The sequence below is a fragment of the Bos mutus genome, chromosome 29 (genome assembly GCF_027580195.1).
Source record: "Bos mutus isolate GX-2022 chromosome 29, NWIPB_WYAK_1.1, whole genome shotgun sequence".
Classification (NCBI taxonomy): Eukaryota; Metazoa; Chordata; class Mammalia; order Artiodactyla; family Bovidae; genus Bos; species Bos mutus.
In genome coordinates, this window is record NC_091645.1 from 28,751,449 (window position 1) to 28,766,969 (window position 15,521).

The 15,521-nt window shown below is 40.2% G+C and overlaps 1 protein-coding gene across 2 annotated transcripts in view; it reads right to left on the minus strand.

Moving 5' to 3' along the window:
* The window catches only part of CDON (cell adhesion associated, oncogene regulated), a 98,556-nt gene that overhangs the window by 62,596 nt on the left and 20,439 nt on the right, over nt 1–15,521 (minus strand). For both annotated transcript variants that reach the window (XM_070365273.1, XM_070365274.1), the window contains exons 3-4: nt 2,882–3,018; nt 792–1,064 (exon numbers count right to left, since the gene is read on the minus strand). In XM_070365273.1, coding sequence (XP_070221374.1) covers nt 792–1,064; nt 2,882–2,957 — 349 coding nt within the window. In that variant the 5' untranslated portion in view covers nt 2,958–3,018. The remainder of the gene's footprint in view (nt 1–791; nt 1,065–2,881; nt 3,019–15,521) is intronic.

A 15,521-nucleotide genomic window follows, 5' to 3' on the forward strand; every position in this document is an offset into this window, starting at 1 on the left:
AATTTCTCCCGGGTTAAGTTTACTACAGATGGAGCGAGCACTACTCATTATGGCCAATGGTGAAAGCACTGTGCAGCCTGCCCCTAGGAATTCAGCCCTCCAGCGTGTGACTTGGAGCTGTCCATGGGTCACAGCTCTACAAAAACATTTACTCTTCTCAGTTATGACAAACTCACTACTCCTGGGGAATCCAGATTTGTTCTGTAAATAGGGGTGCCCTCACAAAGACGTTTTCCATTACTGGAAGCCATCATCATTTGAAAGGCAGATGGCTCAAACTTACTAAGAAAACCACACAGTCTAGATTTACCGTAAGTTCAATACTCAACATTCCTTTCTTTGCCGTTATTCCCCGCCCCCTCCCCACTTCTTTAACTTGGTTTCAATTAAATAAACGAAAACCACTCTGCAATCAAAGTAAATAAAACAATTAGATTTGAGAAAAAGATAAAGGACTGCATGAAATAACTGCGTCAAAGCCGACAACAGCTGTTGTTGCTGATATTAAGAACTTTAAAATACAAGGAAATTCAGTTTCACGTTAGAAAATTGTCCTAACTCTGCACAAAACAATTTTCACATTCCTTATTAGAGTGGAAGCCACCAAGCTAGGCTCACAGAGGTTCTAGTATCATTCCCCTGGGGTTAAACACAACAAATGTCAAGGCTGGGATGAGAACTCACATGTATCTTACTCCAAAGCCCATGCTCCTTCCACGACTCAAACAACGCAGGTACCGAGAGTCATTTCAGGAAAAAGCATCTGTCACAGGGACAACAATTAAACTCACCCGCAGTGGATACGGTTGCAGGACCACTCAGGATGGCACCGATGCTGTTGTTGGCAACGCACTGATAATAACCCGAAAGTGAGGGGTTAAGAGAAAGGATAGTCAACGTGCCCTGATGAACCTTAATCTGTTCCACGTTTCTGTCCAATCTTTTTCCATTATGCAACCATGAGATACGAGCAGTCACAGGTTTAGCAGAGCAATGCAGTACTACAGGTCCACCAAGTTTCTGGACAGCAGACAATGGCTCAGAAACAAAATAAGGTGCCAAGTCTGCAAGGGAACATTCCCCGTACACAAAGGGTGGAGGTGGGGGAGGGAATGGGGGAGAAGAGGAGATACGGGGAGAGAGAAAAAGAGCACAGTTAATATACTTATCGGCATATACACAACGAAAGGCAATCCCTTACTGCATCGATATGCTATGGTCCTTAAGAGCTTGTATAAGTTCTAGGAACAGCTTTACATTTGTAAAGAAACAAGGCAACGTCCTGATATAGAAGATAACAATTAGGGCAGTACAGATAATAATCCTTACAATCTAAATAAACAAAATACGAATTCTGTAGATGAGAAATGGTGAGCTGCTCTTTGAATGAAGCAGTTTTTATTATTTATTTATTTTTTTTGAATGAAGCAGTTTTTAAAAACCGGAAATTAGGCATCTGAAAAAGAGAAGATGACTTTCAAAATAAAGAGAATTCTCTTCCATATTACCAATAGGATTTGACTTTTAAGAGCAAATTATTTTATCAATAAAGATTATGGTACTTCTTGATTGGACTTCCCTAGTGGCTCAGTGGTAAAGAACCTGACTGCCAATGCAGGGGGCAGGGGTTCGATTCCTGGGTTGGAAAGATCTCCTGGAGAAGGAAAGGGCAACCCATTCCAATACTCTTGCTTGGTAAATCTCATGGACAGAGGCGCCTGGAGGGCTATAGTCCATGGAGTTGCAAAAGAGTCAGACACGACTTAGCGACTAAACAATAACAACCACTTCTTGACTACTTCTCTTTAATATAAATCATGTTCAACTTTTAAGAAAGCAGAAGTAGAAAGTCAGGAAGCCACACTTAAATACAAAGCCTATCCTTTCTGGGATGTAAGGATAAACGGGGTATCAATCTGAACATTTTTATTTGGTGTTTGGAATAGTTTCATTTGTTATGTCTGTTCTTCCAGGAATTTGGGAGAGAGAAGTTCTTGCACTCAAGTATCAAAACAGATCCCTCTCCTCCACCCATAAAAGAGGATGGGGGAGGAATCCTGTTAATCTGGTATAATAAAATACTTAAAAGAAAAAACATAATAAATTGCTGAATCTACTTTTATAGGGTATTTTACCAGAAATAAAGATTAAGGGAAATGCCTCAACTGAATCTGAGGTTGCTATTTAGCCCAACAAAAAACAGAAATAAAACCACTAAATCAATTTTCCCTTACTAAATCAAACACAGTTATATAGTATTTTTAACAAAGATAATAAACAAATATTCATAAACAAACATCACTGTATTTGTATATACTTCTATATAAATCTTCACACAAATCTAAAATAAAAAGAAATGCATATGGGCCATGATTCAGCCTTGGGCTTATATGTACATTTAATAATAAACACATTAAAGCTTTTCAGTAATGCAAAGAGATAATAAATTAGGCGAGGTCATAAGACCTGGGATTCAAACCAAGTTCTCTCATTCCAAGTTGAGTATTCTTACATACTGATTCTAAAACTCCTCTGCAGTGATATGTAGTCAGCACTTTATTCCTATTATAATTTCCAAATTCAGAAATCTGTAACATATCCTCATTGGAAAAAAAGCACGATCAGAAAATATTTATTTTCAAGGCAACAAAAGGAATAAATCACAAGGACAATGATGGGAAGGACTGTAAGTGCCTAGAAGTACTACTAAGAAATCCTTAAATTGTTTAATTAAAGTTTTAAAAATTGTTCCGCTGGTCAAACAAATCTTAGAAATGTCTTTATAAACCATTACTACTGGCAAAGCTTTAAAGTTGAAGTTTTTCATAGGATTAAGATGAGGACAAGCTTCACCCCAAAAGTTACCATTCTCTCTTCTTACCTGGACTCACAGAAGCGCACAGCATCAGGAGAGTAACGTACAGCAGCGTCTGTAAGGGTCTAGAATCTGGATGCATAGCGCCAGATTACAGAAGCGGGCAGGGCAGACGTCCAGGGCAAAACCTAGGCTTTGGCTCACTAAGAGACATAGGGGGGAAAAAAAAAGAAGGAAATTCTAAAGTACAAAGACAGTTGAAATCTATTCTCTGAAGAGCCAGAGTCCTACACATGGTGGCTGCCTTCAATTTCGCAAGCTTTATATAGATTGCATCAAATACAAGGCATTTAATGATCCACATCTTCCCAGTTCACAAAATAATCTGTAGGCATTAAAGTCAGAAGTTCCACTTATTTTTCCAAGATAAGTACTTGGATAAGTACTAAGATAATTATTTTACACAGACCCAATCATTCCAAATGAATCCATTATGGTCTTTCGCCCATTTCTGTTTGTACAACTCACAACCATCTAAAACTCAACCAAAACACATTCCTTCTCTACATTCCTTACAATACAAACAATAACAAAAACAAAAAAATTTTAACTACCGTTTATACAGCGTTCTGCACGGGCCAGACACCATCTCAGTGGTTTTCATACATTAACTGAACCTTCACAACAACACTATGAGTTAGGGACTCCTGGTTTTCTTCCTGTTTTTTCAGATGGGGATTCACGGATTGCACAGAGAAACTAAGGGCCGGCTTGGGTGGGGCCTGAGCCTTCTGCAGAACATCCAAAGACCCCTGCGGTGAGAGTGGGATGAGCCAGAAAAAGAGCACAGAGGAGAGCCAGGCTAGATCCCACCCAGCTTCAAAAGCCACGGTGAAGATGTCGGCATTTCTTCTCAAGGCAACGGTGGGCCCTTGGAAGGCTTAGAGAAGGGAGTAATGGGGTCTCATTACGCTTTAAGATCCCTGACTAGAGGGTGGACTAGACTGAAGTGGGGCAGGAACGGAAGAGTGTGGACAAGCTGGTGCAAGCACCTCGTTAGTGGCTGTCTGTCTTGTATGGGAGGCTCTCTATACATAGCTTGCAAAACGGTGGGCAGCCACTGAACCCAGTGATTCACAGGATGAAGATGCAGAAAAGCTTCAGCCCCCAAACTGCCATTCTCTCTTCTTACCTGGACTCACAGACAAGCACAGAGTTGGGAGAGGAGCATACAGCAGTGTCTGTAAGGGTTCAGAATTGGGATCTGAATAACTGAATTTTCAACTGACCAAGCTGCTTCATTCAAAGAGCCGTTTACCATTTCTCATTTATAGAATTAGCATTTTGTCTCATTTATATCATAAGGATTCTCTCATCTATACTGCCCTAATTGTTAAGCTCTGTATCAGGACATTGCCTTATTTCTTTTAAAATGTAAGACTGTTTCTAGAACTTTTACAAGCTCCAAGGACCAAAACATATAGATGTAATAAGGGACTGCCTCTCACCGGTCTATAGGGTGCATCAGATACAATACAGGCAGTCACTGAATCACTAGATTTAAAGCAGACTCTAAAGGTAAACCAACAGAATCTGCTGAAGGTTTGGGTAGAAAAGGCGAGATAAAGAGATGTCAAGGATAACTCTTAGTCTTTGATGTAACAGAATAAAGTTCTGTTTCCTGAAATGGGGAGGACTAGAGAGGGGAAAACAGCTGAAGAGGAGGTTGCTCAATAGCTATGCTTTGGCCATCTGGATCTTCCTGACCCCAGGGATCAGACCTGGGTTTCCTACATTGCTGGCAGATTCTTTTACCATCTGAGCCACCAGGGAAGCCCATTGCTATCAATGGCAGCAGAAAAATTGAACTGCTAAGGATAGATGGATGACAGCCATGGAAATATTGGGTTTTGTGGGTTTTTTTTTTTAATATCGAAATTCTATAACACATTAACAAAGCTAAAACAGAAGATTCACATAACCCAGCACTGGTGAAGATGTGGGTAAAAATCACTATAATATCTCATTGGTGGAAATAAAACCGGTAAACTCCTTTCAAAAGGAAAATTATTCATTCAGCAAGTATTTATTGAATTTTTTACAGTTTTTTAAATTAATTTATTTTTTAATTGAAGGACAATTGCTTTATAGAATTTTGTTTTCTGTCAAACCTCAACATGAATCAGCCATGGGTATTATATATATATATATATATATCCCTTCCCTTTTGAACCTCCCTTTGAATGTTTACTATATGCTGGGTACTATTCTAGGAACTGGGGTCAGAGTAGCTTAAATACATATATAAGTAAAAAATAACAGACAAAAATGTATACCTTACATTTGTGTGAGAGATGAACAATAAACCAAACAAATAAATTAGGAATATTCACAAGGTCCATGCCATTCTCCAGATGTTTTATTCTTTCTCGTCTGTGCTAACTCTATACCCTGGTCACTGCCTACCACTGCACTCACTGCTCTGTTCTGCAATTTATCTGGTTACATAACTGCTACCTCTTTAAAGGCAAGAATGATATCATGTTCAACTTTGCAAATTCTAATGCCTAGCAGAAAAGTTATGACCAACCTAGACAGCATATTGAAAAGCAGAAACATTACTTTGCCAACAAAGGCCCATCTAGTCAAGACTATGGTTTTTCCAGTGGTCATGTATGGATGTGAGAGTTGGACTGTGAAGAAAGCTGAGCACCGAAGAATTGATGCTTTTGAACTGTGGTGTTGGAGAAGACTCTTGAGAGTCCCTTGGACTGCAAGGAGATCCAACCAGTCCATTCTGAAGGAAATCAGCCCTGGGATTTCTTTGGAAGGAATGATGCTAAAGCTGAAACTCCAGTACTTTGGCCACCTCATGTGAAGAGCTGACTCATTGGAAAAGACTCTGATGCTGGGAGGGATTGGGGGCAGGAGAAGGGGATGACAGAGGATGAGATGGCTGGATGGCATCACTGACTCGATGGACATGAGTCTGAGTGAACTCCGAGAGTTGGTGATGGACAGGGAGGCCTGGCGTGCTGCGATTCATGGGGTCGCAAAGAGTTGGACACGACTGAGCGACTGAACTGAACTGAACTGAATGCCTAGCAGAAAAGAGGCATGTGATGTTTCTGAAAATGAAAAGAATACCTTCATAGAATGTAATTCCCAGAAGTACCTTAACAAAGTAAAATTTAGTGAGAACTGTACTGGATTCCATGTGACCTAGCTATATTTTTATTCCTTCATTCGACTATTCATTCATAGTATGATTTCAAAAATCAGCAAACATACAGTAAGTACCTACTGTATACCAGGTACTACTGGTAGGCTAGAGATCCAAAGAGTGGTTATTTTGATGACAAATTCTACTCCCCATATTCCTGCTTGGCCAGGACACAGAATTTGTGACTACCAAACACAACAAAATGTAAGGCCAAAGCTACATTAATGACATTTTAGTAGTGAGAATTCTACATGCATACTTATTTGTGAAAAGAAAGGTTAAGTCTAACCATCAATAAAACTGGGTATAGCAATACAAGGCAAGGCATCTTAAGAACGTCTCTGAATAAATCAAGTACTTCTCAGGATCTGCTTGCTTCTTCTCTATACTACGGACTCCAAAAATATCCAAGTTGCAAACTCAAGTTCATCTACTATCAGTTCAAGGACTGCCTTTTTTTTTTTTTTTTTAGGACTGCCTTTTAAATGTTTCCTTGATGAGCTCTTTTAAAAAGTGGGAGAAAATACTACAGTACCACTCACTGGCAGAAAGGGCCAGCTGTGTGAAAGCCTTTTTTGGTTTATTTGAATTCTCCCCTGTTTCAAGGGCAAGAACTGACACACCGCTGCTAAGCAGTCAAGGCAAAACAAACATTCAAACAACTTGTTAACAGCAGACACTTTCCTGAGACGATGAGGACAAGGAGGAGAGTTTCTTCCTTTTGCCAAATCTCTCCTCAACTATTTATTTATTGAAAAGCAGTGAAACAAATTCCAGAGTCAACTTTAACCCCAGCATGAGATCTAGTAAGTTATTTTACAGCTGTCCTTTAAAACGTCACAGCTCATTATTGCTACCTAAACAGTATCACACAGGAATATGCCCATGTTTCTGTGAGACTCACACTGTCAGTTAATTTGGGTGGTTGGAAAGGAATTACAACCCTAACCGTTACTGACTAAGTATTTGTTGACTTGGTTTATATTTATCCCTGGCAGGCCTGCTCAGCTTGTTAGAGAATTGTGATATTCAGAAAAAGGACCTGGATTTCATTGCCCTACTCATCAGGTAGCTTGAAATTATATTCAACAGCCACCAAGGGAAACCTAGGTCCAGCCTTGCAAACAAACATCCCTGACCACAAGAAGAGTAACAGACAGCCCAAGTGCTGCTCCTTGAGTCCTAACTCAAGATGAGCTGGTACCTCCTGAGTTTCAGGGCTTTCTGTAAGCCCTTCCTGCATGCCTACAGAGAAGCCAATTTGTCTTACATTACAAACTGTACTTTTAAGCCATCCCAGGCTTAAGAGAATTTCTGTCAGCAAGGGGAAACTAAAGGTATGCCTCATCTCAGAATAAGAAAGGAAATAGTTCCCTAACATTTATTTAACTTATTGTTCAGGTTGTGAACTTGTTGCTTTTATAACCCCTTTTCAACACACTGCCAGAATAATCCTTTGGGAAAAGTCTTTCCTGAATTTCTAGATTTGATTCCTCTGTTTTTGAAGGAACGCCTCTGCTTTCCTAAGGATGATCAAAGCGGCCTCTCTGCATTATCCCCTCCCTAGACTCCTATATCAGATGTTCTTAGAGTTTTCTTTGAGGCTTAGGGAATAACTGTGATTAATTTGTGAACAAAAAATTCGGCTTTGGGATCAGTACTGTTCTTCAAAACATAATATTCTTAGTTTTCTTTCTTAAAGGCATCTTTTTCTTCATAAAATAATAATTTCCTTCTTTTTAAAAAAAAGACAGATTCTTATTTTCAAACTATTTCAAAGCATTCTATTTCTCAACTGTGGAAGGGAAAAAATGATATTTTGGCAGTAACTAAACAAAAGAATGATGCTAAAGCTGAAACTCCAGTACTCTGGCCACCTCATGTGAAGAGTTAACTCATTGGTAAAGACTCTGATGCTGGGAGGGATTGGGGGCAGGAGGAGAAGGGGACGACAGAGGATGAGATGGCTGGATGGCATCACCGACTCGATGGACATGAGTTTGAGTGAACTCCGGGAGTTGGTGATGGACAGGGAGGCCTGGCGTGCTGCGATTCACGGGGTCACAAAGAGTCAGACATGACTGAGCGACTGAACTGAACTGAAACAAAAGAAAAAATAAAGCATGTCTACTTAAAATTTTTTTACTAGATACTGCTTAATTCTGCACAATTTCGGTTATGGAAGTCAAAAACCTTTTTTTAAACCCATTGAACCACCTTGATCTTAATCATAAGCAACTGTAAATCTCCTCTCCAAGTTTTCTTCATTCTGAATATCTAAGTAGTTTAGCTAAGCAAACAACATTTCCTGCACAGACTTCTCAGAGAATCTTACTTTTTCCAAGAAATATTCATTCAATCAATTAATTCCATATGCAGGGTATTTACTTGGGGCAAGATCCTGGGAGAGGTACAAAGATGAGGAAGATGAGGAAGGCATGATTTCTGAGCTAGAGGAAAGTGCAACCTAATTTGGAAAAGAGGGCTTGAATTAATGAACTCTGAAATAAAGAAAAATATAATAAGTAGATGAGAATGTAAAAAGTATTAAAAGAGTTCAAAGCAGAGGAATGCATCCTTCACTGGACAAACACTAAGCATCTCCCTACTCCGTGACAGGCACTGCGCTGTCCTGGGAACCCAGCCGGGGGCGAAACCGGCAGGACAGCTGCCTTCAAGATGCTTCAAATCAGGTAAGCGCAGGTGACAACTCAAGAAGCCCTTCCAGTACTGATTCACCTAACAGAACACCTAAGCTTGCTGCTCCAAGGCTACTGCATACTGTGGACGGCTTCTTTGTTCCTCTCTCTTTTTTAAATTATGAAAGTATGGTAACACATTTACAGAAGACTTGGAAAATAGGAAACTAAGTTACAGACAGTTTCACTATATATTACAATTAAGTATTAAGATGTTTCGTTGGAGTTTCAATATCAAACTCTCAAAAATTAACAGAATGAATATACAGAAAAGTAGAAGGATACAGAAGACCTGAAAAGCACCATGAACCAATTCAACAGAATTAAGATTTATTCCATTTTCACACAACAGTAGGATACAAATTCTACTCAAATTTCCATAGACTATAAACTAGGAGACACTGGAACATATCCAAGGACGTGAAACAAGATCCAAAAATTTCATGGCCTAAATATTGAAATCATACTGAGTCTGTTCTCTTATCACTGTGGAATTACATTAGAAGTCAATATCAAAAGATATTTGAAAATACCCCACACAGTTTTAAGTGCAGTGTGACATTTACCAAGAGAGACCTTTGACTTGACCGTTGAAACCCTCAATAAAGTCAGAAGACAGAAAACACAGGGTGATCGCAGAGAAGAAAGCATTTAAATGAGAAATTAATGCCAAAGACACTTTAAAAACCCCATGTGTTCGGAAATTAAATGTCCAGTTTTAAATGATGGCTGTATCTAAGCAGTGGATGGCTTCTTTTTATTCGGTATAAACTTTTATATAACTTTTACAATCAGAAACTAAACAAGGAGACTTGGACAGCTGTGGGCAAAGAGACACCCACCAGTTTATACGACGCCACAGTCTTTATCAGAGAATATCTAGAGGATCTGAATGGTCCGCTATATTTATTTGGATGTTTTGTGAACAGATACCAAGAAAGAAAGGACGGTGAACGCTTAATCTTCTGCCTGCAGCAGGAGTACATCGTTTTCACAACTGTGGAACACTTTGATGCTTAGCCTTTATTCTGCCATCAGGTGCTTTTGTGTGCTATGACTTGAAGTGCCACGTGAATGAAAGGTAACTACATGCTATAAAGGACTTCCTGTCTCCAAGTCCACTTCCCTGCCCCACCTCGGCAGGACTCCCTCCCCAGCCCTCCTTCACCAGCCAGCACCCTCAAGTCTTCTCTTTCTCCTTTGCTAAGTGAAATAAACTCATTGCAACATATTTAGGAAGACACTATCTATTTGCTTTCAAAATAGTATCACCTATTTATCACCTACACAAATTAGTTTTTATTGCTAAGTTGATTTACTTTTCTATCCGTGGAAATAGTTTAGCTCTCCTGGTTTGGGATGGAACATGTCATGACTTTTTTCCCCATCAGAATCAATGGAAATGGTTTTCACTAAGAAGCAAGGCTTTCAATGGAATTATCTGGCAGTCCATGGTAAGGATTAGGTGCTTTCACTGCTGGGGCCCGTGGTTCAATCCTTGGTCAGGGAACTAAGATCCTGTAAGCCGCAGGGTGTGGCCAAAAACAAAGAGAAGAAGATAAAGAAGCAAGGCTTTTAGGATATGCAAGTTTTTCGGAATTAAAGTAGGTAAGGAGGGGTTAGATGAGCCACAAAATAAAGCAAGCACAGGTGCTACCGGAAAAACAGAAGGGTCACCCAGTCAAGACTCAGAGGCTGAGAAGACATCCCAGAGGAGACATGATTAGGGGAGTCAGAGGGAGAAGTTTGGGGGAAGGGAGGAAAAGCAAGGGGAGCGGCATATTCCAAGCAGAAGGGTGAGTGTGTGCACAGAATTAGACACACAGAGAGGAAGGAAGAACAGACTAGAGTGGACAGTAAGGACAGGGAGACAATAAGGCCACATGGTTGAGTAGATGCCAGAGTATCAAGAACAAAATAAATCCAGTTATAGCATTTGGCTTTTTTCCTCCGAGTCGAGTATTAGCAGCTTTTAGGCAGCAAGAGTCAAGATGAGACTTGTGCCTTTGACAAACAATTTACCCTGCCATGTGGAGAAAGGCTGAAGAGGGTTTAGGAGGCTGTTGTGAAAAAGAAAGGGGACCTGCACTAGAGAAATAACAGGGCATACATGTGAAAGACTTTTTTTAAATGTTAAGACATGGACAAGTTCAAAAGCTATTTAGGAGGAGGGACTAATGGAACTTGGGTAGTGAACGATGTGACCTGGGAAGGAATACATCTCTTAGACATCTTTGGAATCCACTGTCCGCTCACTTCTGTTTCCCTTTGGCTTCGGCCATAAATAAAGGCATTGAGGCTGCTGTCCAGATTTCGGACGTGGAAGAGTGAGTATGTGGATGACTGCCTTCACTAAGACAGGAAACACATGAGAAACCACAGGGCTTTCCGTGGTTTGTTGTTGCTGTTTGGAGTTAGCAGGGAACGAAAAGGATGCATCTTAAGGTGTGGAACTAATAAGCTGAGTTGGAGCTAAGAGAAACTCTAGGAAAGACCTAGCAGGCAAGCTGAAAAGCTTAAGAGTGATGAGGGAGGCAAGGGCAGAGAAACTGTGATTCCCTAAGGGGGAAGGAGTCTCAGGCTAAAGCCTAAAAATGAAATAAAATCAACTTTAAAGGGGTATCCGTTCCTCTCCCAAAAATAAAGCTCATGATCAATGCTAGTAAAAGTTTTTTGTCTTAACAAAAGAGGAAAAGACAGAAAATTATATTCCAGGGATGGAATCAGACACTCAAGACTTCTTAAAAATGAGTTCCTAAATGTCCCTGGACTTTCACGCCCCCGTATACCTTTCAAAGGTACCAACCATGGTTTAGGGTAACCAGACACATTCCTTCCCTGCAGCCTTTGATCAGTGACAGTCTTCAGGCTGCCCACATGGGGTCCCAAGAAATGAGAGTAACAGCTGGCAGGCATCCTTCAGTGGTCTGACTGGAGGCGTGGGTAGGGGCAGGAGGAAGGGGAGGAAAGGAGAAGGGAAAAAAGAGCTCTCCTAAGTCCAGTGGCAGCAAATGCAGCCTCTAAGAGTCAGCATGTTCCCCTCTGGGGGCTATTCTCAGTGCTTTTAGAAACCAGAGCATCTTTTCCAGCAGTCATGTGCAATTGACAAGGATGCATTCTGCGACCTGCTGCAAAGCTCGAGGGCAGAATGAGTGTATAAATTTTGTGCAAGCAGAGATGCAGGATGTCCAGCATGTAGGCCAGGTCAACAGTGGGTAGACCTCTCTTCTCACCAGAACTCAGCACAACCGCCCCCGCCTCACAACCCTTCCGCCCCCAGCCCCACTCCCCTACCTCCACTGCTGTTGGAAACGCAGCTCTTGGTGGTATCTGCTTCCATGAGCTTGGAAGGATCACGCAGTCATAAGCATCTAGTTTTTTAAACCATTGACACCTACAGACCTCACAGCCCTTCCCCCACTTTTCCAGAGCCTCAATCAAGTCAGCCGAGCAGACACGCTGATCCTGCTGCCTCCACAAGCATTTCCTTTCACTGTGGACCATCAAAAGTCGAGGAAGCAAATGGAAGTGACTTGGAGTTATGGCACCAAAAAGGCCAAATGAGCAAAGAAATAATCAACTGCACATGAGCCACTTCAGCTCCGACACAATGCAAAGGGCCTAGGACTAACCCCAGGAAAGGTCACTGAGATCAAAGGTCATGAGCAGAAAAAGGCACTCGTGAGGGGCTGCCAGCTGCAATGGGAGCCAATGTGGTCTTAATTACTCACCAAAAGAGAAGGAGTCTGAGCCAGGGCCGAGTTGGGTTCTAGTCACATATTTGTGTGTTTTTTTTTTCTTTTAAAGTCAAGTGTTCCTGTTCCACTCTCTTTCAAAGAGGCTATTTCTTCCTGCTTCTAGAGCACAGGAAACCAAGAATTGTGGAGATAAGATAATTCTGGCATCCACAGTAAGCTGTACAGGAGTGTTCCAAATATTTAAAAGCATAGCTGCATACAGACAAGGGAAATTCTAAAGCATGACTTAGGAGGGATCATTAAAAACACAAAATACAGCAAGTTTCAAGGAGATTATTCTTGAATCCCTTGCAAGCATCACAAAATCAACACTTGCCACAAATCCAACTCTCAGTCAATTTTCGGGTTTGTCATTGGAATTGGCTTCGTGGGAAAACGTAACACCGTAATGGTAACCACAAAACAAACGCCAAACGCAAAGTTTTCAGTTTGCAAAGAACTAGCTGAACTTGAACAGGCTGATGTTACAAAGATCCAGACAGACACTGGGCTAATGCTCTTTGATGGAGAATGAGAAGAAGGAAGGTGAAGCCATTTTAAAAAGAGCTCTGGATGATAAGTGTTAGGCAATAAAATTAATATAGTTGTTAATAAGAACAATGCCTTGCTCAGACCTTACCAAATGGAATGAATTTTCCTTGGCCATGACGAAAGACACCCTCAAGGGGTTTTGGCTTAGATTTCATTTTCATAATGAGGAAATAAGGACTGAAGGAGAAACTCATTTCCATGCAATATATTCTAATGTATACAGTAAAATACTGAGGAAAAAGCAAAACAACAACAACAACAAAAATTTAGAGATCTAAGAATAAATATCTTGGCTGCAAACAAACTTGAATCAATGATGGTTGGGCACTGGACCTCCATCAGGATGATTTTTGTATTATATGACCTGCTGAATTATGAGTGTCCTAGAGACCTGGAACTTAGTGATACTAGTCTCCAAGTACCTTCTTCCACCTTTAAACTTGGCTGCATAAAATACAGGGAGCTTAGCGACGATCTAGAGGGGTGGAATGAAAGAAGGTAGAAGGGAGACTCAAGAGGAAGGGAATATATGCATACATAGAGCTGATTCACATTGTTGTACAGCAGAAACTATAACACAACATGGTAAAGCAACTATATTCCAATTTAAAAAAAATAAAATAGGGACTTCCCCGGTGGTCCAGTGGCTAAGACTTCGTACTCCCAAAGCAGGGGGTCCAGGTTTGAACCCTGGTCATGGAACTAGACCCCACATGCTGCAGCTAAGACCCAGCATGGCCAAATAAATAATTTTTAAAAAGCAAAATAAACATAACCAAAAATAAATAAACCTAGCTGAATAAAATAACGGAAGGGGTGTATATTTCTTAGGAGGCCCAGTTTGTTCAAGCTGGTGATGGGAATTAGGTCAGACACGGCTCTGCCAGAGCTGTCACAGCATCACGTCTGTGCACTAGGCGCTGAGAATAGGGCCCTTCGAGCACTGCCATAGGCTAGCATACATGTCAATCACAGGTTCCCGTGCACTTAGCACAGTCACCACAAATGGACTGATAAATATAGAAATAAGTAAAAACACACAAAGGCCTGTAGAAAAAAAAACCCCTGCATTCTTAGAAGCTTTGACAGACAGATAAAAATCAAAGAAATGATCAAGATACAACGTCCTGATGAAGTGAACATAGAAAAATGGATCAATTAAGATTGGGATATCTTTGTAAACACAACACAATACTGCATGAAGTTTTAGTCCAACTGGGAGAGCCTAAGACACCGTTTTAGCAGTGGGTCCACCTTGTCCACCAGAAATGAAACAAAGCTTGCTGGAGCAACTCTGCTGGGCTGCACGCATGTACACCAAAGAGCAGCAGCTGCTTTGTGACATTAGATTGGACAATGGGAAACAGGAAGGTCCAAAGAAAGAATTCAAGAACACACTGATAGAGGAGATACACACAGACACACACAGCACACAAGGGCACGAGCGGAAAACCAGCACAGCAGACAGACCCACCCAGGAAGACAGACAGACTTACTCCAGTGACGCTCCTCTGTGTAAGTCTTTTCTGAAAATCCCCTGTTTATTATTTTTGGTGTCCATGTATAAACAAGACATAAAAATCATCTCATTAGATTATGATTACACTTGATTTTTAACCCCATATAGTTTTAACTCCATCAACATCACTCAATTAATTTATTAATGGTTAGTTCCAAAATACTCAAGAACACAAAAAAACATTTTTTAAGTGCCATAAACAGTAAAGGCAATTCCAAAAGAACACCAAATTTCTTGGTACAATAACAGCAATGTGATATTAAATATACAGCTTCCCTAGGTAACAGACTTCTTTAAAGACATAATTCTGATTTAGATATTTTAAGTTCTGGTATACTTCTGATATATATTTTTTTCATATCACACTACACTCACGTCATAGCTGACATTTGTAGAACATACATGTTGATACAGGCATATACCTTGTAGCTGAACTCTTAAGGACTCATTATTGGCCTCTAGAACAACTTGAGGAGTTTTTGGTTTTCATTCTTGGTGAGATTTAGAAGAGAATGATTAACTTGATTGTTCATATAATGACAGGTGATTAATTTGGATCTTATAAGAATGCTGTGGGTTGGATCCTTTGCTTAAATTTCTAAAATCTCTTCCTTCAACCCATTTTCTAAGACATTATGAGTAGAGTTGAAAGTCGTAGCCTAAAAACACAAAAAGCAGTTTCTCAATTCATTTATACAACAAAAATGTATTGAGCGTCCATATTCAAAGCAGTTGGGGAAAAAAAATGATTAGAGAAAAGATGACATAGAAGCAGAATAAGATAACAGAGACCTTGATCTCATTTCTTAAATCTCTGACATCTTTAACTCCTGGATTACATATAAACAGCAGCATTTAGAACTTTTTTGACATAAAAAAGAGTTTCCAAAAGTGACAGGAGTTTGAATTTTTTAATAACATATTTTTAAAGTATTTAATAAGAATATTCAAAATATATTTTTTAAAAATTAACAGT